This window comes from Schistocerca gregaria, chromosome 6 (assembly GCF_023897955.1).
Source record: "Schistocerca gregaria isolate iqSchGreg1 chromosome 6, iqSchGreg1.2, whole genome shotgun sequence".
Taxonomy (NCBI): Eukaryota; Metazoa; Arthropoda; class Insecta; order Orthoptera; family Acrididae; genus Schistocerca; species Schistocerca gregaria.
Window position 1 is genome coordinate 216,720,007 of NC_064925.1, and position 27,857 is coordinate 216,747,863.

Here is a 27,857-nt window from a genome sequence, read left to right on the forward strand (position 1 = left end):
TTTCAGTTAGTTGCTTGACTTCGTGAAAGAGTGTTCAGCACTAAAGCAGACGTTAAAACTGGTACTATAGCTTTGGTGGTGAAGTTGGATACTTAAAGGTTTGTTTCCGGAAACGCTACTATTTATCTACTTTTTAAGAAACTGTAGTAGATTTTACCATTGCTGGAATACTCTTTTTTCGTTCGTTCACTATGTACGACAGTGAAAATAATTCAGCAAAAATTAAATGAGTGTTGAATGATCCATGAAATGAACGCATATTCGATTGTGTGGCCTCGATAATTTAATATTCTCGATGTTGCAGATGTAGATCAGCGAAAATTATTGAAAGGCATGGAAATGACTTCAGTAGGATAAACTACAGTCTACCTCATTGTCACTACCACTCTACGCTTGTTACCAGGAACACCGACTTTCTGTTGGAACAATTCGCTATTCTTCTTTTTGTAGTATTTACGTGATATTAATAACGACCAGGATGAATGACATGAGTTATGAAACTCAAGGTGTGATTTAAGCTCTGCCCGGAAGATAGCTAGCCAAAAACAGTAAATATTGAGTACAATTGCGGTCTTCAGTGAAGACAGGCATAAAACGTGTGAAGGCAATATTATAACACAAATTTCGTTCTACGACATATGAGAGGTAGTGGGAACTAGCCACGTATAGCGAGAATGTGTGTCACGTGCACAAGAATGATGGTTAACTTTATTCTTTTTAGATAGTCGTATGAAATTTATTGTGTATCAACTAATGGGTAATAATTCTCTTGCAGTAGTCAAAGCTGTAGTAAAGCATACCATTCTACACTGTGAATAGAAAATGATAAATAGGATTCGTGTATTAGCACGTCAGACTGAATACGTTAAGCAGAGCATGGAAGCGTAACGGGATAACCGCGTGGCAGTCCTTCTTTGATACGTCTGTTTAACGCAGATTCTTTTTACGTAAAATGAGACGAAACGAATGCACAGAATTCCATGTCGTGCAGAAGATTCGTGTAGTGTTGTTGCAACTACTGCTGTTCGCTAACATTATTGCCTTCAGCGCGACACTTTCAAGTTATGAGAAGCAGTTAAGTTGATTTCTCGTTGCCATTATCTCTTCGAATACCGTTCATCAAGAGCGTAACTTCGTATTTCTACCTTAAGTGTTCACACTAGAGCAACACTTGTACTGTCTTCAGTAACTGATTTTGAAGGTGAAGGAAAGACGCCGACAAAAGTTCTCTGAGTATAACACACAGTGGAAGTTACGCTACGAGACAGTTATAGTTAGATATGATATTGCCGCTATCGGGTACATGTAAAGTAACAAATAATGTATGTTATAGAGACGTCGTTGCAATTTCGCTTTACTAATACGTTCGTTTGTTTTTACTGTTAAATCGAAATTTACTCTAGCTCTTCCGTGGAAGCATTATCTGATCTGTATCCTACGTTCCATCATCGTGTTTTGGTATGCTAAGTTTGATCAGCAACTGAATGTTTAATTAGGCTCATAGAGATTCTATTAACTGAAAGACGTATTTTTCTCGCACTCTTGAGAAATAAATAGTCCACTGTAGTGTGGTGGCACTTCTTCGAAAGCATTCTGAAGAAAATTCGTGAGATAGCGTGGGAGACAAAGCAATGAGAGAGATGATGTATATTCTTTGGTGCAGAATCATGAAATTCGTTTCACTGGTTTATACACGAAGATGATGTGCAATTCAGAGTCGCTGAAACAGTCGCAAAAAAACAATAAATGTTTTCATATATGAAATAGTATAGCAACAGCTGGTACTAGAATTTACAGTAGGTATCATGGTGTATGTGCGCAGTTGCAATAACTCAGAAGCCCACCACCGCCGTAACAATTGTGATGTCATTGCGTTTTGAGTGAAGACAAGATCGTTTACATTAGTATTTCTTATGAGTGACTAACGATTAAGAACTGAGTTGCTTTGTAGTTATTAGTGTAGTGTGGGACTAACCATGGCAGACAATGAAAACATTTGAAATTAAGTTTCATTTATTTTCTAAGACAATGAGACGAAACACAAGTGGACAAATTCTTATAAACATGCCAATTCGTTTTTAGTTGTTAACCCCTGTGTGTACTGAGTATATTTTTTTCTGGTTGGCGTTATGAAAAGTGAATTGCTGAAACTTTCTTCAAGAGGCTAGTCGGATCATGACGCTTTTCCAACTTTAGTTGTAAACAAGTAGAAGCGATTTTACAAGGAACTATGTTACCAACTAACGAAGAAACTGGTAGTAGAGATAACATTAATTATGAAAACGATGCTGTAAATGCTGGAAATGCGACAATATGGCTTATTGTCAGTAACTAGAAGTTAAAGAACAAGAAATAAAGGAACTTAAGCAAAAGAGTACAGGTTTACCGGTTCGTATCTCTCGGTGTGATGCTGAGTTACTTAAAACATTGCTGAAAAGAGTTTGGCGATTATTTCTCTGACTGTCTACAGTAAGGGGTCATGAAACGACGGTGTCCTAAATGGTCATCTGAAGATTTTGCAAGGGCTGCACCTTCGAGATGTATGGCTTTTGTTTTTAAATAGGGGGTATTTTTTAAACTAATACATATGTTAATTGTAATACTAATAAACTATAACATGAAAATCACGATTGCATTCACAATCGTGTATGAATTGAACTTGCTTATATTATTCTATGTGACGCGATGAAGCGAGAAGGTCAGCAGTGATATGAACGCTCACTGCATATGTGATCATGATACGTACAGCTTATTCTAACAACCGTGGTGGCAACAGCACGAACACCACAAGTGAAGTAAGAAAATTGATCCGTCACTATTATTGCACAAGCAGAACACACTCTTGACAGTCTCATTCTTTGCATATTAAGCCTGGCAGCATCAAATATGTGTAGAGCTTTTTATAGCACGTAATAGATATCGTATTTCATTCGTATAGACACACCATGATTGCAAGTAAAATAAAACCCATACTAAAATTCGCACTCGTGTCTTATTAATATATATCACTATTACCGCTGAGCCGCTGGAACTCTCCTAATGGATCAGTTCAGAGCATACACTTCTTTCTTTCCAAACTTAACATGCACCACAGAGAACCTCCCCTGATACTATGCGCCTAAAACCCAGTTGGAAATAAAAATTGCTGAGGATTTGACCTCGCCACTGTGTCGGAGCTATTACTGAGAATGAAGTTCTTCTAAAGCAAACAAGCTATTCGTACACGTGGCTTTGCATTTTACAAAAAAATACAGTAATTATTCAGCAATACAGGTATTCCAGTTCCAAATCAAATACGATTTTAAATAATTGTTAAATATACATCGAGACCATTTTCAGCATTTCTGAAGGAATACAGCGACTACATTGGTACCCGTTATGACATCTTTGACAGCAGATACTGTCATCACTGGATGTTACAAGTTACAGAGCATTTTTCACTTTCTCATATGTGCATGTACTTTACTTTATGAAGTCAGAGTCTGAAATCCGGTGATTATATACATTAGCAAAAAGCTAACAAGGTTCACGGTACAGAGTCTCAGTTGTACGTTGACTGTACAACAGCTTTTAGGGTAAAAAACATTATTTACTATATCGATACATATTATAGAAATGGATATATGTGTGTATGTAAGTACGTGTGTTGCACATCTCCTCACAAACCAATGGACTGATTTCAACCAAACATGGTACAGAAGATGGGCAGAGAGAGGGATGAGGAAAAGAAGGACAGAGACAGGAGGAGGCTTACGTTGAATCAGGTGCTGGAAGGCTTCTTGGGGAATGGCAGCCCATTCTTTACGGAGTGCTGCACTAAGGAGAGGTATCGATGTCGCTCGGTAAGGCCTGGCACGAAATCGGCATTCCAAAACATCCCAAAGGTGTTCTGCAGGATTCAGGTCAGGACTCTGTGTAGTCCAGCCCATTACAGGGATGTTATTGTCGTGCAGCCACTCCGCTACAGACCGTGCATTATGAACAGGTGCCCAATCGTGTGAAAGATTCAATCACCATCCCCGAATTGTTCTTCAACAGTGGAAATCAAGAAGGTGCTTAAAACATCAATGTAGGCCTGTACTGTGATAGTGCCATGCAAAAGAAGGGGTGCAAGCCCCCTTCATTAAAAACACGACCACACCATAATACCACCGCCTCAGAATTTTACTGTTGGCACTAAACACGCTGCAGATGACGTTCACCGGGCATTCGCCATACCCCCACCCTGCCACGACATCGCCACACTGTGTACCGTGATTCGTCAATCCACACAACGTTTCTCCAGAGTTCAATCGTTCAATTTTTATGCTCCTTACACGAAGCGAGGCGTCGTTTGGCATTTACCGGCATGATGTGTGGCTTATGAGCAGCCACTCGACCATGAAATCCATGTTTTCTCACCTCCCGCCTAACTGTCATAATACTTTCAGTGGATCCTGATGCAGTTTTGAATTCCTGTGAGATGCTGGATAGATCTGGATAGATATCTGCCTATTACACATTACGACCCTCTTCAGCTGTCGGCGATCTCTGTCATTCAACAGACGAGTTCGGCCTGTATGATTTTATGCTGTACGTGTCCCTTCATGTTTCCACTTCACTATCACATCGGAAACAGTGGACATAGAGATGTTTAGGAGTGTGGAAATCTCGCGTACAGACGTATGACTCAAGTGACACCCAACCACCTGACCACGTTCGAAGTTCGTGAGTTTCGTGTAGCACCCCTCTGACCATGTCTAATGACTACTGAGGTCGCTGATATGGAGTACCTAGCAGTAGGTGGCAGCACAATGCACCTAATATGATAAACGTATGCTTTCGGGGGTGACCGGATATTTTTGATCACATAGTATATGTCCGAACCATAACCGGCAAAGATTACCAATAGCGATTTTAGTGCTATCGATGTGCTCTTTTTGTAGGACTTCTACGTTGGTGGCAGTCCACTGGTTTGATTTTCAGAATGAGTTAGAGTTTGAGTTGGCAGAGGGGTTGCTGCCTAGGCATTACAGTGTCAAAGCTTCACAACTGTAGTTCTTCATTATATTAAAAATGGTCACTGTGTCCTCTGACGTATTCTTTTTAATCATGTTGCTCACTAATACAGCCCCTAAATACACTCGTGTGCAAAACGTAAGGACGAAAGTAACTTCCAAATGATGTGTCACTGCCGAATAACAAATAGCTTGATGAATTTTAGACCATAAATGCAAAGAACTGCTACCGAATAGTGTGGAAGGTAACTGAAATAAATTTTTAACACGGCTGGCTCTCAGCAACCGTATGTAAGTTTCAACGTAGAAATCATACAGCCATCCGGTTTGAAACAACTGTTTGGTACGTTGTCCTATGTTTCGACACCTCTAAGGACGTCTTCATCCGAATGTAATTTTAAGAAACTGTAAAGCTACCTTGCAAGGTGCAATGGTCAAAGTATAGAGCAGATATGCTAAAGTCAAACATTAAAATTAGTATGTTCCTTCCTTTGGCGTGTTTACCTTGCTAGAACAACATCAGACTGATGCTGATGAAGACATCCTTAGAGGTGTCGAAATCTAGGTCAATGTACCAAACAGTTATTTGCAACCTGTTGGCTGTATCATTCCTGAGCTGTAACTGAAATACCCAATGAGACGAATAGAAATGACACTATTATTCAAAGACAATGCTTGATGTACTCTCGTATGGTGAAACATAAGAACACGTAATGCATCCCAGCAACAGTGTCGACATGATCGTTTTGGTGTCCATTTGTTGTGGTGTGGGGAGGGATTACGTTGCACGGGCGTACTTACCTCCACATCTTTGAAGACGGTACATTCATTGGTAAACGTTACTGTATCTTCTCAGGGATGCATTCGTCGCCGACTTCATTTTCATGGATGATAATGCGCTAGTGCCTTAAATCGCACAGGTGGAGGTGCTCTTGGAACAAGAGGATGTTCTCCGAATTGACGAACCTGCCCGTTCCTCCCGACTTAAATCCCATCAGCCATGTGTGGGATGCGCTCTTCAGACGTGTTGCACCTGTCCACACACACACCTACGACCATCCAGAAATTGTCAGCCACGAGGGTAGAGGAATGGAACACCGTGCTACAACAACTCCTCGCCAAATGTGTGGCAGGGTTTGCATTGCCGTCTAATAAGATCACACGCCATATTAAGGACCACGTCCCGCCTTATGTAATATCAAAAGGACCATCGAAAATCGTGGTGATTTCAGCAGAATTATTTTGCATTTGCATTTGCATTTGAATACAATTGTCATTTCTGTTCGTCTCACTGCGTATTTCCATCAGTTACTTTCTGTACTATACCGAAGCAGTTCTTTCGACTTATGGCCCAAGTTTCATGGATCTACGTTACTTCGCAGTGAGACATGCAGAAGTTACTTTAGACCATAGGTTTGGAGCACCAATGTATTTGAACGACTTGCTGAACTCCGTATTTTAACTATCAGTCCTGGACATTGTCAGGTTCCTAATTCCAGTTGCGGATGTTATCTTGAAGGCCGGCCGGTGTGGCCGAGCGGTTCTAGGCGCTTCAGTCTGGAGCCGCGCGACCGCTGTGGTAGCAGGTTGAAATCTTGCCTCGGGCATGGATGTGTGTGATGTCCTTAGGTTAGTTAGGTTTAAGTAGTTCTGAGGTCTAGGGGACTGATGGCCTCAGATGTTAAGTCCCATAGTGCTCAGAGCCATTTCAACTATTTTTGTTATCTTGAATTTATTCATATACACACATCAAAAAAAGTTTTGCAACACTCCGTTTCCAAGAACTCCTGAAGATAGACGTTGACTGTGGATATTGCATCACAAACACCGTCCCTTTGACTGTTCAGATATGTCACTAAACCCGACCAACGATGTTAACAACCATGCATGCGCAACGACTATTAGACGGAGGGGGTCCGACAGCCGCAGTTAGTAATTCCAACAGGCAGGAGGCGCATGGCTCGTGTTGTCTGTTGTTCAACCATTCCTAGACGGTCAATACCGTTGTTCGATCTCGTCCGTTTTGTTACTTTGTGCCAGGAAGTGCTCTCAACGAGAGAAGTGTTCAGGCATCTCGGAGTGAACCAAAACGATGTAATTCGGACATGGAGGAGATACAAAGAGACAGGAACTGCCGATGACATGCCTCGCTCAGGCTGCTCGAGGGCTACTACTGCAATGGATGACCGCTACCTACTGGTTATGGCTCGGAGGAAACCTTACAGCAAAGCCACCATGTCGAATAATGCTTTTTGTCCAGGTACAGGACGTCGTGTTGAATTGTGCGATGTGCAACTTCACTCCCGACGTCCATGACGAGATACAGCATGGAAACCACGACACAATGCTGCGGCGGACGGATGGGCCCAACAACATGGCGAAAGGACCGCTCAGGATTGGCATCACGTTCTCTTCACCGATGAGTGTGGCATATGCCCTCAACCAGACAATCGTCGGAGACGTGTTTGGAGGCAACCTCGTCAGGCTGAACATCTTAGACACACTATCCAGCAAGTGGAGCAAGGAGGAGGTTCACTGATGTTTCAGGGTGACATTATGTGGGGCCGACGTACGCCACTGGAGGTTATGGAATGTGTCGTAACGGCTGTACGATACGTGAAATGCCATCCTCGGACCGACAGTGCATCCTTACAGCAGCATATTGGTGAGCCATTCGTCTTCATGGACGACAATTCACGACCCCTTTGTACACATCTTGTGAATGAAGTGCTTCTGGATAACGACAGTACTCCACTAGAGTGGGCAATATGTTCTCCAGACATGAACACTATGGAACGTGCATAGGATAAATTGAAAAGGGCTGTTTATGGAGACGTGAACCACGAATCACCCTGAGGGATCAACGCTGTATAGCCATTGAGGATTGGGACAATCTGGACCAACAGTGCCTTGATGAACATGTGGATAGTATACCACGACGAATACAGGAATGCATCAGTGCAAGAGGCCAAGCTACTGGGTTCCGGTATGTACTACAATCTGGTCCACTACCTCTTAAGGTCTCGCTGTATGGTACTGCACCATGCAATGTGTGCTTTTCATGAACAATAAAAAGGGCAGAAATGATGTTTATGTACATCTCTATTCCAATTTTCTGTACAAGTTCCGGAGCTCTGGGAACCGAGGTGATGCATTTTTTTTATGTGTGTACAAAGAACAGTCGTTCATTATACCAAGTGAAAAGTGAGTCCATGTTTTTCTTGTTTTTCTGTATTTCCTTATCACTGTCTAACTTTCCAGTAGATAACAGAGACAAATGAATCTGAATAAATAAAAATAGATCCAAATATAAATATATTTCTGTAATTTATACTGAATCCGCCTCCGAGGCAATACAATAAGTCTGTGTCTGTACATCAACAGGTTTCACAGTGGCGAAGGATATTCCGAGCAAGTCTGTGGGGCTCCGAAGCGGCATCGGAAGCGCCTACCGCGGCAGTGCATCAACCCAGAGGTTGTGGCTACAGGGTTATCACGAGGCCGACGTTCGGCCGATCTCAGTCTACGTGACGGCAACGGGCCAAGCGGCTACAGGGCGCTTCCGGCTGTACATACGGTAAAAGGGCGCCTCGCAGGTTTTGGGAATCTTAGCGGAGACCGCCCACTCCAGACCTTGTCACAGGTGCTCACCGAGTCTCCATGTCTGCCGCCAAAGTCATGGTGAATATCCAGCGTCGACGTCACATCTGCTCTACGCAAACTGGTATAGTCCGCATTCAGCATGCCTTTGCTCTACTGTCTAATATAATGTAGTTGCTATGTCGAATAGCGGATATACCTCCTCATTTTTTTCTGAATGCGGTCTGTCTACTGATATTTCTTGGATTGTATCAGTACACAAGTATTCATCTCGCAGCATTATTTTGGTTTATCACTTACGGTTATTTCATACACGTAAAATCTTTTTTCAATTTTGAATTTTCAAGAACTGTAGAGGTAAGTAACGGAGTTTAGTACAGACGTCCCTCTCATCACTGAAATAATTATGTACTTAGGTGGTGCCTCGTATAGTAAATATTACGTTTCGTATTCACAATCGTTCTAGTCAAGGTGTCGTAGGAACTGTGTGCCTCGCAAACATAATATATGCAAACAGAATATTTTCCTTTACAAAAGTAAGCCAGAGCATGATATGTGTGTGGTGCTTTCATTTAGAGTAAGGACGTAAATAACTTTGACCAGTGTTGTAAGTGATGTTCTGACAGAAAACTGGTAATTTTGAGTGAAAGCGTCAAGTATCTTCGCATCACATAGATTTAGGTAGGCAGCTAACATTATTCGAGACGATATTTCTAGTTCATTGTGATTTTCGTTACCGTGGGCAGCCATTTAAATAAATGTGCAGTTCCAGTCTTGTTAACATTTCTTTCCATTGAGTAGGAACTGGAGCGTTACTAGAAATAATCGAAGTAGCTGTTAATGATAATGGAGGGAAAACCTTAGACTGAAACGACTTCAGTCTGTAATGCGAGAAACGCGGTAAAATGATTTCATACGCTCAAAAGGTACGAAAGTAAAAACTGAAGATATTGCCATTGAGCGAAAGGGTAGTCATTACAGTAGATAGTTAATGAGATAAAAGAACAAAGCGGGAAAAGACTGAATTGTGCAATAAGGCAGAAGTAGCGCATAACCAACACATTGAAAAGAAACTTCTACACATTCCATTAAACTCATAGTAACGATGGATGAGCTTTTATATTTAGAGTAGTTGAAGAAGACGACTGAATCGACAGCAAAAGAAGTAAAACGATGGGTCAAAACGATATCGAATGATTTTGATAAACTACACAGAGTTTCAAATATATTGGAAATATCAGTGTGGAATCAGTGGTTTTGAAAGTAAGTCAGCTGAAAATTGTTCAAAAACTGGGGATTGCTCAGCTATCAGTAATAAGCCACCTATTGGAAATTATTTTGTCTAAGATCCAGAGCTACAGCGATGAATACATACATTCGGATTTATCGGATCATTAATGGAACAAGTGCTAGTCATAAATGTGGTGAAGTGCTAATAAAAATTTTTGATCTTGAACTTTTTGTTTCTTTCAGCGCTACATCGATACTCTCCCTTATGAAGAGTTCTCGTACACTATGCTTCTCCTAACAAAAAGGAGAGAAAGGGAACAAAATATGTTTTTGTGTCAAATTTCTAACTGTAGTTGTTTGTCATACACTTACGACCAAAATTTTTGCATTGTGAGTTATTAATGTGATATTTATGTTTTACAGCCAGGTTCTCTGATAGACCCGACGGAGATACTTAGGCCAGAGCCTATACATGCAGGAAAACCGATTGCCCTTTTCAGGGACTTTACCATCGATGTAAATGATCCCATTAAGGAGAGGGTTCGTTTGCACTATGACAGCATGCATAGGTATCAGACGGTGGAATTCGTCTTGGGTAAGCTCTGCTTATTCTTCACAGCTTCTTCACTAGTTCGTGTCATTGCCCAGTTAAATCGATACTTCCTTTCAGAACAACATGAGAGGTGGCTGAAGTTCGACAAGCTTCAAGCAACTATCATGGAAGCTCTGGAGACACTGAGCACGATGCTCGACCAGAGTGACCCGGACGTCGACTTCCCGAATATGCTGCACGCTTTTCAGACAGCAGAACGCATCCGCCAGGACCATCCAGACTGTGAATGGTTTCAACTCACTGGTCTACTGCACGATATGGGCAAGGTGGAGTATTGTTCGCTACCTGCTTCTCATTTTTCATTTCTCAACATCTGCTTAAGAGTTTCACAGGCATATTTTCCCCATTCTTTCACCTCGTTGATTTTCTCGTGAGACAAGTTCACTTCAGCTCTCTACTATTTTTAAGAGTCTCTGATTTAATGTAGATCTAAATCCATTACACTTTGTGCAGTGGCTGCCTACATTGATGGAAAACGATTTTGCATGCTTTTCATGCTTCCTTCACCCTCTTCCGACTATTAATGTCAGATGAAATGTTAGGAATTATGATAAAAAGAAGTGCATTAAAATCATTGAGTCGATCTCTGAGAAACGAAGTCCTCATACTAAAAGAAAGGAAAAATCTTAGGTAAAAATGTGACGGTAAATACTTAATTTAAAATTTATAGCTGAATGAATATTTTATACAATGTTACCAATGGAAGTTAACCTGACAATGAATTTTTCCAAACTTCTAACGAATGTATCCCAAGAAGTTATATGTGTATGAACCACGTGACACTAGCACATTTTAGTTGCAGTGGTCCACATTCCTTGCCTGATTTCTATCATGACTGTCTGATAAACAAGGGAAGACGAGTTTCATAGCAGGGACGTTCACCCGATATAAGTATCCTGGGAAAAGTTAAAAGGAATTTCTTTACGTAATGGACGTTCCATTGCAAAGGTGGTTTGATATCATGCCCCAGTAACTTGTGATATCGGTAAAAGCATTTCTGTTTTGTAACAGCTCATTAATATGTACTTCCGTGTGCGTGTAGAGCAAAAACAGATTTTCTCAGAGTTTGATGACATTAAGAAATATGACTATAATCCTACAATTCCATGCACATAATACATTATCGCGTAATACTGAAAAAAAATCCATAAATATATTTCAATAACACGTTTTCTTTATTTTTGGATAAGGATTTCTACCGCTAAAGTTCATTCAGATATTTTTGATGAACTCTGTATCGGAACAACTGGGTGTTTTATATAAATACTCTAAGTTCACTGCTTTTGACTGTATTAGAATTTTATCATCCGTTCGGGAAAAATATTTTTTGTTGCTGAACGGTTGCTTGACAACGTAATGAGTGTTAACAGGAACTGAAATATGCAATGGAATATAATCTTCCTGGCCTCAAATACGAATATGAATATTTCATCAAATGAAATGCGACACGCTCTAGCCAGCCCAGCTATTAAGCAAAAGAGAAAGCTGCATGGAAGTCTAGTAAGTATTAGACCTTGGTAAAAAAGTACACACTTCAAGTTCTAAAAAAAGCAACGTGAGACGGAAAAGCATAAGCGATCTTTTTGTGTTACATTTCGTTGCACATTATAATTAAAGAAGGGTATTCAATTGGAATCTCTTGGGATAATCGTGATGGATATGAAAATGTTATTCTACATAGATAATTTTAAAAAAAATTTGACACAGGATGTCTTTCATTATGTCCCTAAAGTATCTCATTTAAAGATTCTGGAAGAGGTTGAAATATCTTATGCAAAGCATTTTTGAAGTATCTTATGATTGTTATGATGAGAGTGAACTGCTCGTTTGCTACTTGTGGATCGCATCTGAAAGCGGATTACGTAGATTAGATGTATTTTTCGTTCCAATAGATCTATGGTGAGGAGATCCTCCAGGATATAGGAATACAAGGATACACAACAAATATTACAAAGAAAAACAAGTCTGCTAATATAACTTCTACAGGTACCAGATGAAATGGTGCTCATGGATGTGAAATCACGCAAAGAAATCTTAAGCATATTTTCACGAAAACGGTAATAAATTACTTGTCATAAAAATGTTCAACACGCTGGGGTGTGCATGATAACTTTTAGGCATGCTTATCAAACAGGAAAATCGTTGCACAACACTTGTTTCCAGTGGTCAAATTACTGCACTGAATTTGTAGTCAAGTCTGATTGCACTAATGTTCACATTACTTGATATTATAAGTAACATAACGTATCAGTTGATTCTGCAAAGAAATCCATCAATGGAGAAGAAATTGACTTCATTTATTGTTAAAATACAGATTCATTTAGGCACTTCAGCAGTTCTGTAGCACTCTACTCCCAGAATTTATTACGAAGCTCTAGCTCTAAGAATTTAACACTGTCAGCTTTTACTGTTCGTCATTATATTTTAGGCATATTCTGGTAAGAAACGACTTAGAAGTTCCAAGCTGCATGTAGTGCGCTTTCTTCAAAGGTTTCTTAAAAATAATTGTATAGAAACCACTTACTAATGTACAATAACCGGTATTTCCAAGATTATACTTGATTTGCTATTTATTGTATTGTTTGTGTCATCTGAAAAAAGCTTGGCATCTGGCAATGTTGCAGATGAAGGGTCGTTGATATGCCCAAAACCGGAAGGACCCTAAGATGGAGCCTTGTAAGACACCATATATAATTAACTCCTTATTGGATGATGCCTCGTAGGTTAATACATGTCACTTTTCTAATGATACTCTTTGTTTCTCTTCAGAGATCTTGGATTCAAGCCATTTGGCAGATTTTATTATTACCCCATAATATTCTGATTTACTTGAAGGGATATTACGATTAATACAAATGCCTTTGTCGTACCACAAATATAGCAGATATCAGTAATTTGCTGTCTAATGAATTTCGTATATTCTCAATAGTTTTGAAACATGAACTGTGGCTTTGACAGTATATTATTTGTTATTAGATGGTTAAAAAAACCATTTGTATATTACCTTTCCTAAAATTTTCGATCATTCTAGTAAATGTATAACTGGATGGAAATTTGATGCTATTTCCTTACCTCCTTTTTGAAATCTTTAACTTCAGTATATGTATCAGTCACTCAGGAAGTGTTCCACAGATAAATCACTGATCACAAAGATAACCTAATATGTTACTAAACTCAGAATCAGACTCTTTAATTTACTTTATTTGTGTTTATGCAATTAGTAGAATTTTTGATTTGAAAGATTTTATGATAGATTTTTCTTCTACTGGCGTAATGAGTGTCGTATTCATGTTGCTGACATTAATTGTATTGACTGGTCAGAGATAGTCCCGTGGTAACATCTACTGAACCTAACAGTCCCATATCCGTATTTTCAGTAACTGGCAAGAAATGATTTTTACATAGTTTCTCAAATACTGCACACATCTAGTACCAAGGTATCATTTACTTGTAATGCTATCTGCTCCTATTCGTATCTGATTCCATCACACTCTTCTATATTACATCATATATTGTCATTATTTTGCTATCTGACATGATTATCTTTCCCTCACAATGCATTTGCTTTTATGGAGACAGTTACACATTTATTTTAGAAGATATCTTCATTCCTTCAGTAATTCATGGCTTTTTGTTGACTTTGGCATAATCTGTGTTACTTGTGGAGGGAACAGTTTTCAGAGATTTTATTGACAACAGTGTTTACTTTTCATTCATACCATGACCACTGCATACATGATTCCATTTTATGTCTTTGAGGAGTCTCCCAAAAATTCAAATTGAGGCTTATTGACTACTCCCTTGAATTCATAATTATTACATTTTATATCTTCTTCACTATTAAGATTTAACAAAAGTAACTGAATGTCATATCCTGAGAGACCATTGAGTGTTGGTTTTATAATATAGTTTTGTTTATTATACGTTTTTATAAATAGATTACCAAAGACTATTTGCGAGAAATTAGCTACTATAGATGGGAATTAGAGTTGAATGAAATTTTTCTGAATGTACTAGTAAAAAAAAAAAACTGAAATCAGTTGTTACATGTCAGTTATCAAAGTGTTATCAGAGTATTTTCATCTCTTTTTGGGTCTTTTCCTTTGCTAGAGTTCTTGAACTCATGAACTTGTTTAATAGTAGCTTCATATATCAGATTCTTTATGCTGGCTGTTTTGTGCACACTTGTGACTGCCAGATATTAGTTTGCCATTCGTGACCAGATTTTCTGCTGAGAGTCGTCTATCCTGATTCTAGTTCACATCTAGCTAATCTACACAAGGAGCTAAACTGTTTCTTTACTATTTGTCACACTGAGATGGCTTTATCTCCCAATAATTTTTGCAATTTCAATTATTATAGCTATGATTTAAGAAATAATAATATTGTTACATTGCTAAATTTAGCCTTCAGTTACAACAATCAGAGCACAAACGTGTTTACTTCGTGAATACCTCCGCAATTGATGAGCTTCTGTGTAAGTATTTAAGTGTGTACGGTTTTGCATAGAATTTAATTTCTCTCTTAATTTTGTGTCCTATTACTTTACTATCCATCTCATCTTTCTTTTTAATCAGATCTGATGTGACTTGGTAATAAGTCGAAACTGGTGATGATACAGTTTGTGTGACCTGAGGCTGAAATGTTATAAATTACAAGACGGTCACAGTGTCTTTCTTAGGCAGTATGCCGAGAGTGTGCAATGTTGCACGTCATTAAGCCTGTGTGATTGCATATTGCTCCATAGAGACCATCATCTGTCATGATGCAGAGAGATGTTTTTGACCATAACTGCCACATTTGAGTATATAGAGGCGTGGATCAGTATGGGTATTATATTAGTGTTGGCAGAGTATCAAGGGAAGTCCAAACGTAAAGGTCCCTCGCTGAAATGGAGAGTATTAATCTCACACCGAGGAACGTTGCTTTCTATCTCTACAGAGAGCTTTGACCTCATGACGGGCATTAATCTATATTTTCTTCCTTTTAAAGCTCAAATTTAACAAATGCCGTCGGTTGCTATACAGGGTGCTCAAACAGAGATGTCAAATACTTTGAGAGGTGGTAGTACTCATCGAAACAAGAAAAATAAGTCCAGTAAACATGGGTCTGAGGATGCGGACTTTCTGAGATGGTGGGTCCGGAAATGCAATTTTCTGCGATAAACACGTGTTTACAGGAGGCGTTCAACGTGGCGTCCATACATGACAATGCACCCCTCTGCTCTCCGGTGTAAGGAATGACGCTTCCTTTGGAGTACATCCGGTTGTTTTCCTACCTGCTGGCACGCATTGAAGACACTGCCTTCTAGTGGTGCACATCGTTGATGGCATGGCGTAGACCAATTCCCCCGAAAGCGCTCATAACCAAACCTGTGGGAGAGTGAGGTCTGGGAAACGAGCAGACTGAAGTGTGCCTCATCCCCACCCAACCAACCCAGCGGTCCTGAAATGTCTGTTCCAGAAAGTGGCGCACAATGTGACGGATGTGTGCTGGACGTCATCATGCATCAGTCACATTTGTATTTGTTGCTGCAATGGCTCAGCCTCCAACAAGGTAGGAAATAGATTAATGGAAAAGTTTAGATAAAGCGCCCCAGTTAGCCATTGCAGTACCACGTATGCCCCTATTAATCTGTCGCCAAGTACACCGACCCATACACTGATTGAGAGTCTATGTTGATGCTCTCTTTCCTGAATGGCTTGGCGTGCATCTGTCCGTACATGCTGGACATGGGAATTCACAACACAATCTCTTATGAACCATTCCTCGTTGCTAAACAATGTCTTGGATGTGAAGAGTGGATTTGCGGCACACTTCTGCAATAGCTATTGACAGAACTGCTGTCTAGCATGATGATCCTATGGCTTTACAGGCTGAACGCGCTGTAGATGATATGGATACAGCAAATATTCATGAAGTAGCCCCCAGATAAAATGGTGAGAAAAGCATTCTGCTGCTGCTGATCGTTGTACAGTGATCCAAGGGGTTTCTTCCACCGAACCCAGCTCATGCTCCTCTGTCAGGTGTCCGGACTGTGCTGGTCCTTCCACTGTCAGTCTTCCTGAGGTGCAAGGGTACTTGTGTCTCCCAGACGCTGCCAAAGTCTGCCGAACAGCTTATGAGAAGACACTCTGCGCTGTGGATATTTTTTCAGCTTAGAGGGCGTGGGCTCTCAGGCTATGTCCATTTGCTAAACCTTTGCAGAATATCATATCCATGGTGGTGGTGGTTCCTATGGGACCAAACTGCTGAGGCCATCGGTTCCTAGGCTTACACTCTGCTTAATTTAAGTTGAACAACTTACTCTAAGGACAACACACACACCCATGCCCGAGGGAGGACTGTAACCTGCGACAGGGCAGCCGTGCGAACCGTGGCACATTCCCTCAGACAACGCGGCTATACCGCGCATCATATCCGTCATTGCCGTGTAGTAAGCTTCCATTGGTAACAAGTAGTGTAAGAGAGACAATGTAAATCTACTACACCATGTTTACATACAAACACGCAAAAACAGGAAACGCATGAGTGAATCCGCGTATGGAAGAATTTGAAACACCACGATACGTACTCAGCGTTGACAGTACTGTGCAATAAGGCTCAGAACACGACGAAAACTAACGTAGCCTACAACACGACTCCATCTACACGACCGATGGCAGACCATCTAATGCTACGTAGAATACTGTAAGACATTATACACTCCTGGAAATTGAAATAAGAATACCGTGAATTCATTGTCCCAGGAAGGGGAAACTTTATTGACACATTCCTGGGGTCAGATACATCACATGATCACACTGACAGAACCACAGGCACATAGACCCAGGCAACAGAGCATACACAATGTCGGCAATAGTACAGTGTATATCCACCTTTCGCAGCAATGCAGGCTGCTATTCTCCCATGGAGACGATCGTAGAGGTGCTGGATGTAGTCCTGTGGAACGGCTTGCCATGCCATTTCCACCTGGCGCCTCAGTTGGACCAGCGTTCGTGCTGGACGTGCAGACTGCGTGAGACGACGCTTCATCCAGTATCCAGTCCCAAACATGCTCAATGGGGGGCAGATCCGGAGATCTTGCTGGCCAGGGTAGTTGACTTACACCTTCTAGAGCACGTTGGGTGGCACGGGATACATGCGGACGTGCATTGTCCTGTTGGAACAGCAAGTTCTGTTGCCGGTCTAGGAATGGTAGAACGATGGGTTGGATGATGGTTTGGAAGTACCGTGCACTATTCATTGTCCCCTCGACGATCATCAGAGGTGTAAGGCCAGTGTAGGAGATCGCTCCCCACACCATGATGCCGGGTGTTGGCCCTGTGTGCCTCGGTCGTATGCAGTCCTGATTGTGGCGCTCACCTGCACGGCGCCAAACACGCATACGACCATCACTGGCACCAAGGCAGAAGCGACTCTCATCGCTGAAGACGACACGTCTCCATTCGTCCCTCCATTCACGCCTGTCGCGACACCACTGGAGGCGGGCTGCACGATGTTGGGGCGTGAGCGGAAGACGGCCTAACGGTGTGCGGGACCGTAGCCCAGCTTCATGGAGACGGTTTGCGAATGGTCCTCGCCGATACCCCAGGAGCAACAGTGTCCCTAATTTTCTGGGAAGTGGCGGTGCGGTCCCCTACGGCACTGCGTAGGTTCCTACGGTCTTGGCGTGCATCCGTGCGTCGCTGCGGTCTGGTCCCAGTTCGACGGGCACGTGCACCTTCCGCCGACCACTGGCGACAACATCGATGTACTGTGGAGACCTCACGCCCCACGTGTTGAGCAATTCGGAGGTACGTCCACCCTGCCTCGCGCATGCCCACTATACGCCCTCGCTCAAAGTCCGTCAACTGCACATACGGTTCACGTCCACGCTGTCGCGGCATGCTACCAGACTGCGATGGAGCTCCGTATGCCACGGCAAACTGGCTGACACTGACGGCGGCGGTGCACAAATGCTGCGCAGCTAGCGCCATTCGACGGCCAACACCGCGGTTCCTGGTGTGTCCGCTGTGCCGTGCGTGTGATCATTGCTTGTACAGCCCTCTCGCAGTGACCGGAGCAAGTATGGTGGGTCTGACACACCGGTGTCCATGTGTTCTTTTTCCATTTACAGGAGTGTAATATCCTGCCGACACATTTGACGGAGAGTCAATGCAACAACTCTGATACTGTCAACAACCAAGCGTCACACAGCCTACATGTGTTTATCTCGGAAAGTATGCGTTTCCGGATCCGTGTTTATTTGATTTGTTGTTCTTATTTCGATGACTACTACCACCTCTTAAAGTATTTGACACTTTTTTTGAGAAACCTGTATCTCAGTCGATGAGCAGTGATCAAGTATTTCAGCAGCTGCCTGTAGGAGCAGCGTTCTGCTTTGGACTTCCCCTGGTAGTCGGCTGATGTTGTGATGGTCCTGTGCTGCAGATACTCGCGCTGTACGGCGAACCGCAGTGGGCCGTGACGGGAGACACCTTCCCGGTGGGCTGCGCCTGGGCCGAGTCCATCGTCTACAGGGACTCCACTTTCCTGGAAAATCCCGACACTTACAACCCCAAGTACAAGTAAGCGAGCGTTGGCTACCTACTCTACTCTAGATCTGGAAAAGTTGTCGGAATGGAAAAGCTGCTGGCTTACTGAAGTTGAACAGCCCTTATTTTGAGACTACACCCTAAACACATTTTTTGTGGTGTCAGTGTTTTTCTGTTAGAATATTCAACACTTTTATGTACATTAAGAATTGCAAGTTTTATAGCATTCTGGTACCTTCGTGAAATCCCGTCTGTAACACAGCATACAGCTTACGTATAACTCACCTTTTGATGGTACACACTGCAGTCACCATCTGCACAGCATATGGACTAAAACTGGGAAACGATAAGAGTTCCCTCACCTTTAAGCACCAAGAATGTAATAAAATAAATTACTAACTCATATTAATTACAGGAAACACTTTTTCGGCTGTTTTAGCAAACTTTATTATTATTGTACGACGTAGGTTTCTGATTGTAAGCCCATTTCTTATGACAAAACTGATCCCAACGATGAGAACCAAGTAAAGAAAAACATTTCAACTCTCTAAAGTATCGATTTATGACTTCATAACTCTCCTCTAATGTTTAGTAATAATTACAGTATATGCTGTCCTAACGACTTTTGTAAATACATTTGTAATTTTGTCAAAGTTGTTATCAGAGATAACTTTTATAGTTTAGGTCAACAGCTGGTAGTATAGGAAGTTGATAAGTTTATCTCTCCTTGATTGTCATCTTCAGGATCAGTTACATACTAGAAAACTGGCTTATAACATGAAACCTAGGCCTCAAAGTAATAAAATAGTTTGTGAAAGAAGGCTAAAAAAGTGTTTCGTTTAGTTTATACAATATACATTGTTTAGACAAGAGCCCACATCCCAATCAATTAAAATTACTTACTCACCAAAATTTTAATACATTAAAATTTGTGAGAGGGCATATATAAATCTCAGGGCCGATTTGACTGAGTAGAGACTTGACTCAGTAATCGAACAAGTACTATGGCGATGAACTGTCTCCTCTCACCAGTCGGCGAAGTCAGTTTTGCACAAAGGCCTGAGCAGCAGGTGCAAGATCGGGGCAGTGCCATCATCATCCATCGATCGTGTGGCTATATATTGACGGTCGGCAGCTTTCATCTTCCGTGTTCTGCAGCTTGGCGACTACACCTTGGGCGACTTAACTCATGTCTCCCTCTGCGCTGGATGACTTAATCCCTCTCGACAGCTGTTGCAGTGTTCCTGTGCTTGTGCTTCTGGCGACTATTGTCTGCGATGGTTATCTCGCAGGGGCCGCACTCCAGAACCGCGTGGAAGTAGTAGGGGTAATATCGAATAGCATTTCATAAGTTCGGAAATACGGCTTCGTACATTCAGATGACGTTCTACATCTACACCTACATAGATACTCCGCAAGACACCATAAGTGCGTGGCGGAAGGTATCCTATTTCCACGTTCAATGTCATTTGACCATTTGCACTATACATATACACAGTCCAGTCACATTAATACGGCCACCGCCAATGTTCGACGCTCACAGACGACAGGTCGCAGCATCAACAGACCAAGGTACATGACGCGCATTTGGGAGAGGGGAGGGGGCGGTAAGCAGTACAGCCGTTGTGATGAGGAAGTGGAGTGCATATATCTGACATCCAAAAGGGCATGGTCATTGTATTTCGGGCGGGGGGGGGGGGGGGGGAGGGGGTAGAAGCATTTACACAACGGCTGCAGCTAGCCGTGCCTGGCTAAATGGGGCTATCCAAAACCGGTATCGAGTCAACTGTGGTGAACCAAAGGTCATAGAGGACGGGGTTGAACTACGGCTGCGGAGATGTGCACGGGTGAATAGATGTGCAACAGTCCAACAACTGACCGCCCTGGTGTGCCAAGAGGCTACCAACAGTGTCTCTTCAACGACCATTCACTGAATGTTCCTGCGTATGGGCCTCCGCGGCAGGCTCATGTACACAAAAAAATGGCTCTGAGCACTATGGGACTTAACTTCTGAGGTCATCAGTCCCCTAGAACTTAGAACTACTTAAACCTAACTAACCTAGGGACATCACACACGTCCATGCCCCAGGCAGGATTCGAACCTGCGACCGTAGCGGTCGCGCGATCCCAGGTTGAAGTGCCTAGAACCGCTCGGCCACTACGGCCGCCATGTACAAATGCTGACTGCTGTTCATCGGAGATAGAGGATGGAATTTGCACACCAGTACCACAACTCGACATCCACTGAATGGCGACAGTTGTGATTTTCAGATAAATCACTTTTTATGCTCTATTGGACACACTGCCGTTGGCGTGTACGGCGTGAAATGTCTGGAAGGGAAGTGTCTAGACCGGAGGAGGGAACGTTATGATCCGTGGAATGGCATTCGCTGGGTGATGTCGTCATTCAAGAAGACACAAAGGATCAACAGAAGTATACATCTATCCTTGGTGCAATGTCCACCAGTGCACATAGAGTCTTTTCCCTCGGCACGATGGCATCTACCATCAGGATAACGCAACGTGTCACATAACTTCCAGAGTGTGTCGATCATACGAAGAACGTAAGATAAGTGTACCGTACTCTCGGTGGCCCCGAGGCTCTCCAGATTTAAAACCAATGGAGAGTTTGTGGGGCCACTTCGAACGGGCTGTATTGACCATCGATCTTCAGCTGAAAATCGTGACACAGCTGACCACAGCGCTGGAGTCGGCGTGGCTTCACATCTCTGTCGCCATCTTCCATAATGTCACTGATTCTCTTTCTGTACGACGCGCTGAGGGCCGTGCTGCGAAAGGTGCTTATTTGGGCTTTTCACAGGTGATCATATTAACGTGAATGGACAGATTATTAGCACACATTAAGGTGTAGATACGATTAATATGTATTACACAAACATTGATTGATTATTAGGGTTATACTTTATAAATTAACCGTTCATGGAGAACATTATTATTCGTGTGTTCTCTTGTGTCACGTATCATGCAATTGCATAACACTTGTGTAAACTGAAGTGATACGTTTCCATTTAAAATAGGAGGTCGTGTCACTAATAATATGAAATAATCCAAAGGTAAATGATATGTGAAACCACATGATCGCCGTACCGATTTTACTCACAAGGTGAAAATAAATAATAAATAAAAATCACATACATAAGAACAGTTTTGTTTCATGATATTGTTTTATATACGTTCTCCGTGCTGCTATGGAATAGTCTACCTTCCTAATTAACTTTTTCACCCTTACGGCTCACTGATAGGAGCAACCGAATGCTATTTGAGGGTTTCGAACGTGTCAGATTTGTAACCACGTAATGTGAATCAGCCTGATGAGAGCCTGAAGAGTTTAGTGTTGCGTTTGTTTTATTCGTCGTATTTCTAATGACGATGAGATGGTGAAACGCGCTGTCGGCATACATGCAACTATTCTTGTACAGGACTAAGGGACCCATTGACCCTTCATCCGACGGACTGTAAAGCCTGGCCACATACTTACTTTAAATATATTACCCTGTTCACGTTAGAGTAGTACAAATTCTGGTAATGAAGAAATACTGCGATCATATTTAGTTTTTTCACGTGCTGTTTATTACAGCTCAAGCTGAAAATTTACTTATGACACGAGTTACAGAATGTTAAAACGAGGAATTATATCAACATACACTCCTGGAAATGGAAAAAGAACACATTGACACCGGTGTGTCAGACCCACCATACTTGCTCCGGACACTGCGAGAGGGCTGTACAAGCAATGATCACACGCACGGCACAGCGGACACACCAGGAACCGCGGTGTTGGCCGTCGAATGGCGCTAGCTGCGCAGCATTTGTGCACCACCGCCGTCAGTGTCAGCCAGTTTGCCGTGGCATACGGAGCTCCATCGCAGTCTTTAACACTGGTAGCATGCCGCGACAGCGTGGACGTGAACCATATGTGCAGTTGACGGACTTTGAGCGAGGGCGTATAGTGGGCATGCGGGGGGCCGGGTGGACGTACCGCCGAATTGCTCAACACGTGGGGCGTGAGGTCTCCACAGTACATCGATGTTGTCGCCAGTGGTCGGCGGAAGGTGCACGTGCCCGTCGACCTGGGACCGGACCGCAGCGACGCACGGATGCACGCCAAGACCGTAGGAGCCTACGCAGTGCCGTAGGGGACCGCACCGCCACTTCCCAGCAAATTAGGGACACTGTTGCTCGGCGAGGACCATTCGCAACCGTCTCCATGAAGCTGGGCTACGGTCCCGCACACCGTTAGGCCGTCTTCCTCTCACGCCCCAACATCGTGCAGCCCGCCTCCAGTGGTGTCGCGACAGGCGTGAATGGAGGGACGAATGGAGACGTGTCGTCTTCAGCGATGAGAGTCGCTTCTGCCTTGGTGCCAATGATGGTCGTATGCGTGTTTGGCGCCGTGTAGGTGACCGCCACAATCAGGACTGCATACGACCGAGGCACACAGGGCTAACACCCGGCATCATGGTGTGGGGAGCGATCTCCTACACTGGTCGTAAACCTCTGATGATCGTCGAGGGGACACTGAATAGTGCACGGTACATCCAAACTGTCATCGAACCCATCGTTCTACCATTCCTAGACCGGCAACAGAACTTGCTGTTCCAACAGGACAATGCACGTCCGCATGTATCCCGTGCCACCCAACGTGCTCTAGAAGGTGTAAGTCAACTACCCTGGCCAGCAAGATCTCCGGATCTGCCCCCCATTGAGCATATTTGGGACTGGATGAAGCGTCGTCTCACGCGGTCTGCACGTCCAGCACGAACGCTGGTCCAACTGAGGCGCCAGGTGGAAATGGCATGGCAAGCTGTTCCACAGGACTACATCCAGCATCTCGTCTCCATGGGAGAATAGCAGCCTGCATTGCTGCGAAAGGTGGATATACACTGTACTAGTGCCGACATTGTGCATGCTCTGTTGCCTGGATCTATGTGCCTGTGGTTCTGTCAGTGTGATCATGTGATGTATCTGACCCCAGGAATGTGTCAATAAAGTTTCCCCTTCCTGGGACAATGAATTCACGGTGTTCGTATTTCAATTTCCAAGAGTGTACATCATTAGTATACAACAACGTTGTCGTGGTTCGTCAAGTAGCCTACCAAGTGCATAATGTACTACTGCTTCTTCAAGGACTTGGCCTCCGAGAGACCATGTAAACAATCGAATATTCTTTACTTCATTCTTCACTTTCCTATAACTATTTTTTCTTTGGGCTTACTTTTTTTCTTTTGTCGGTGAGTATTTAAATTTATAATTAGATCTTCTTTTGCTTTGTTTAACGTCGTCTGCCGTACTTCTTTCTTCCAATATCTCTTTCTATTTAAATCCTCTGAAGTGCTTTCCTATTTCCGCAATCTTTTGGTGAGCCTACTGGAGTCCATTCTCACTACATTTTGAAAGAGGAAGTCTTTATTTCATCAATATCCATACCAATCGTTTTCTGTTCATGATTTTTCTTGAACTTTCCCTGTTCTTTTTACCTTTTTCATGCCTCGTGGTATGTTGAGTTCATTTATTCTGTATCATTAAGATCTGCTTGTTTGACAACATACCGCAGAGTGTTAACTTACCAGACTCCAAAACTTAATATATTTTTTGTTACTAACCATGTGGCCAAGGTTTATATAGGGACTATCAACTTAATTTTTCAAAACACATCTGATTTCCAACGCTCTCTCTTACGTTTGTCAGAATACTTTCTTTTTCAAGTCTTCTCACTAAATTGCCAAGAAATATAGCAAATGTCGTAAGCAGTCAAGCAAATTATTCTCATGATATGGTCGTATTTCTCGAATGGTCTCTTCCTAGTCTGTTAGTAGTTTATTAAGACCGCAGATTGCGAAACATGGGATCAAAGCGCCTCCGTATCTGAAAAACCCCTGCTTAACAACGTATTCCCTTAGTTTGTCTGATTTTTGTGTCTGTGGGTGATTATTTAATCAGAATCATGCCCTGAACTGATATCATACTCATTTATGATGTTATACGAACGCACTCATTCTGTCACAGACTTTTGTAATATTCTGAAATTAGATCTTGCATTTATCTCATGTTATTCTTTCTAGTATTACTGGTTTTTTTACAGTGGTGATAAAATATTCTGTTGATCGTCATAACACATCAGGTTTCATTTGCACACAAATACAGAGTGGATAATAAGTAAGTGAAGACATAAAGAACTGTTTTCAGTATCGATATTCGCAGGTTCGTGAAGAAATCAAATTTTGTATGCGAATGTTGAACCCAGAGTGCCAATTTTTCTTACTTTCGCATCATATACAATGGACTGAAGCAATTTCTCAATTCGCAGCTCACAGTTCATGGCGCTATTTCGTGTATTGACACATATCATGCTGATCTCCCAGTTTGTGACGTCCTCTCTCTCTTACCAACATATTTACTTACTACATTAGTAAGTCGGTTGTGCATTTATTTAGGTCTCCTGACTGCGTCAAGGGAGTCTGATGTTGCGGCTGTCAGCGTTTGGTCTCCAGACTGGCCAAACAGTAACCCAAACGACGCCTTAAAGGAGGAAGGTAGTGTCTCCATCTGTTAACGACTGCCACACCATTTGTCAAAGATTTTTTCATGTGTTAATGTACATACACCCCTATTCTTATGTGCAGCGGCGATGCAGGCATCAGAAGAATCTAACACATTATTCTGAAGAAGTCTGTCTATTCCTTGAATGATCAATGCGTCGCCATTTCTAGCAAGCTGACAGTAACAGCTTGATTTCCTTTTTTTCCCTTTTCATTCCTCCGTGCATTAAATTGCTCATTTGTCAGTGACACATGATGCTGTAAACATTTTAAAAATTCAGCTCTCAGTTCTGTTTTATTCTGGCAATTTTTCAAGTGACTCTCTGTGTGGTCTAAATCAACCCATAGCAATACTGGAAGAACAGGTACAAGACGCTTCTACCCATCTTTCGTTAACACATATCGCTGTGTTTATATCAGTCGAATTTTCCTTCACCAACAGCACCAAGTACGGGATATATTCAGCGCACTGTGGCCTGGACAACGTGCTGATGGCTTGGGGACACGACGAATACATGTATCGCGTTCTCAAGCACAACGATTCAAAGCTGCCGGAAGTGGCCCACAAGATCATCCGCTTCCACTCCTTCTACCCATGGCACTCCGCTGGCGACTACATGCACCTCTGCAACGAGGACGACATGGAAGTCTTGACTTGGGTCCTCGAGTTCAAGTAAGTCTAAGAAGCACAAAGAATCAGTTTGCGCAATTAACAAATTTCTTCTGCAAAATCTTACTTACGAATAGTAAGCAGTCCACCTCTGTAACTGTGTGCCAAATGAGAGTGACAAAGTACAGACCTAGTTTCTGAGTATTGCGAATCTTTATAATACAAGGGTTGGAAATTAAATAGTGGCAACTATTTATTCACAACCAATACAAAAGACTTACAGTTTTTCACCTGTTACTGTCCTTCAAAGTAGTAACCAGCGTTATGTAGAACCAGTTGCCAGTGATGTGGAGGGCGTAGTATCCCGTTAGCAGATCCTGTTCTGTTGATTGTGCGAATGGAGCGGTCTACTGCTTGTCGAATCTCTGGAACAGTTCTGAAGCGAATTCCATCTTCGGAATCAAATCAAAGTCACAAGGAGTTCAGTCTGGGGAGTATGGTGGATGCTACAGTACTTCCCAGTCCCATCGACCGAACAGAGCAGCCACAGATTACTCTGTATACGCCAGATCATTGTCGTGCAAAATGATGGGTGGGTTGTGCAGAAAGTGTCACCGCTTCTTTCGCAAAGCCTTTTTTTGCAGTACCACCTGCCACCAGCTTTGTGAAAGAATTGGCGACACTTTCTGCGCAACCCACCCATCATTTTGCACGACAATGATCTGGCGCATACAGAGGAAGCTGTGGCTGCCCTGTTCGGTCAATGGGACTAAGAAGTACTGTAGCATCCACCATACGCCCCGGACTGAAGTCCTTGTGACTTTGATTTGATTTCGAAAATGAAGGAACCACTTCGTGGCATGCGCTCCTTTCGCACCATCAACAGAACAGGCTATGCTAACGGTATACTACACCTTCCACATCGCTGGCGACGGGTTCTACACGATGCTGGTGACTACTTTGAAGGACAGAAACAGGAGCAAAGTAATAACTCTTTTGTATTAGTTGTGAATAAATAGTTGCCACTATTTAAGTTCCACCCCCCCCCCCCCCCCCCCGTATTACTTTGACTCGACCTTCAATCCTTCCATGAAGGGACCTAGGAGATGCTGAGCTATTCAAGGCTCTGTGCTTCCTGAAAGTTTTGTTACGTGTAAAGTAATTCCTTTACTGTAATGTTCTGTTGCAGCAAGTACGACCTCTACACTAAGTGTGACAGAGTCCCAGATCTGGACGAGGTGATGCCCTACTACCAGAGCCTCATTGACAAGTACATCCCGGGCGTCCTCAACTGGTAGACCGTACTCAAGAGTGCCAAACAACTTGTGTTCCCTGAGATATAATTTCCAGAGCCCATGACGGTCGTTTTACATCATTCAAACATCAGGGGCACGTGTTTCTTTCTTTGCCTGACTGTGATACTGTACTTTGATTCTATTTCCACGTTGATGTTACTAATGATGTGAACTTAGTGAGTAGATGATAAGGTAATTCTTCCAGTAAGCTAACTCTGCTTCTAAAGTTATCATTAATATTTTTAGTGTTACAAACAAGCATGGCCTTTACTGAAGTACCTCGAAGTTAAATACACTTCACGAGGAATTAAAAGATCAGTGATCTCATGATTGTGATGGGATCTGTCTATACCAATTTCATTTAAATCTTAATGTATCAGACGGAGAAATTAAAGTGATATAATTTTCAAACCTA

At 42.5% G+C, this 27,857-nt stretch overlaps 1 protein-coding gene across 3 annotated transcripts; it reads left to right on the top strand.

Moving 5' to 3' along the window:
* On the top strand, window positions 1–27,857 carry LOC126277892 (inositol oxygenase-like). Of its 3 annotated transcripts, XM_049977445.1 has the most exons (7): window positions 1–98; window positions 8,382–8,678; window positions 10,251–10,422; window positions 10,498–10,706; window positions 18,874–19,010; window positions 25,980–26,210; window positions 27,337–27,857. In XM_049977445.1, the coding sequence occupies exons 2-7, from the start codon at window positions 8,658–8,660 to the stop codon at window positions 27,443–27,445; spliced, it is 879 nt and encodes a 292-aa protein (XP_049833402.1). In that variant the 5' UTR covers window positions 1–98; window positions 8,382–8,657; the 3' UTR covers window positions 27,446–27,857. The 3 variants fall into 3 exon arrangements, with proteins under 3 accessions (XP_049833402.1, XP_049833401.1, XP_049833403.1); XM_049977444.1 differs by having other exon boundaries at window positions 10,251–10,706; XM_049977446.1 differs by lacking the exon at window positions 1–98 and having other exon boundaries at window positions 8,384–8,721.

Bases quoted from the DNA above. Each gene is read 5' to 3' on its own strand.
- LOC126277892 (XM_049977444.1), top strand. From the start codon at position 8,658: ATGTCTGCCGCCAAAGTCATG. The intron at 8,679-10,250 runs GTGAATATCCAG...TATGTTTTACAG, and splicing joins TGTCTGCCGCCAAAGTCATG to CCAGGTTCTCTGATAGACCC. The intron at 26,211-27,336 runs GTAAGTCTAAGA...GTTCTGTTGCAG, and splicing joins ACTTGGGTCCTCGAGTTCAA to CAAGTACGACCTCTACACTA.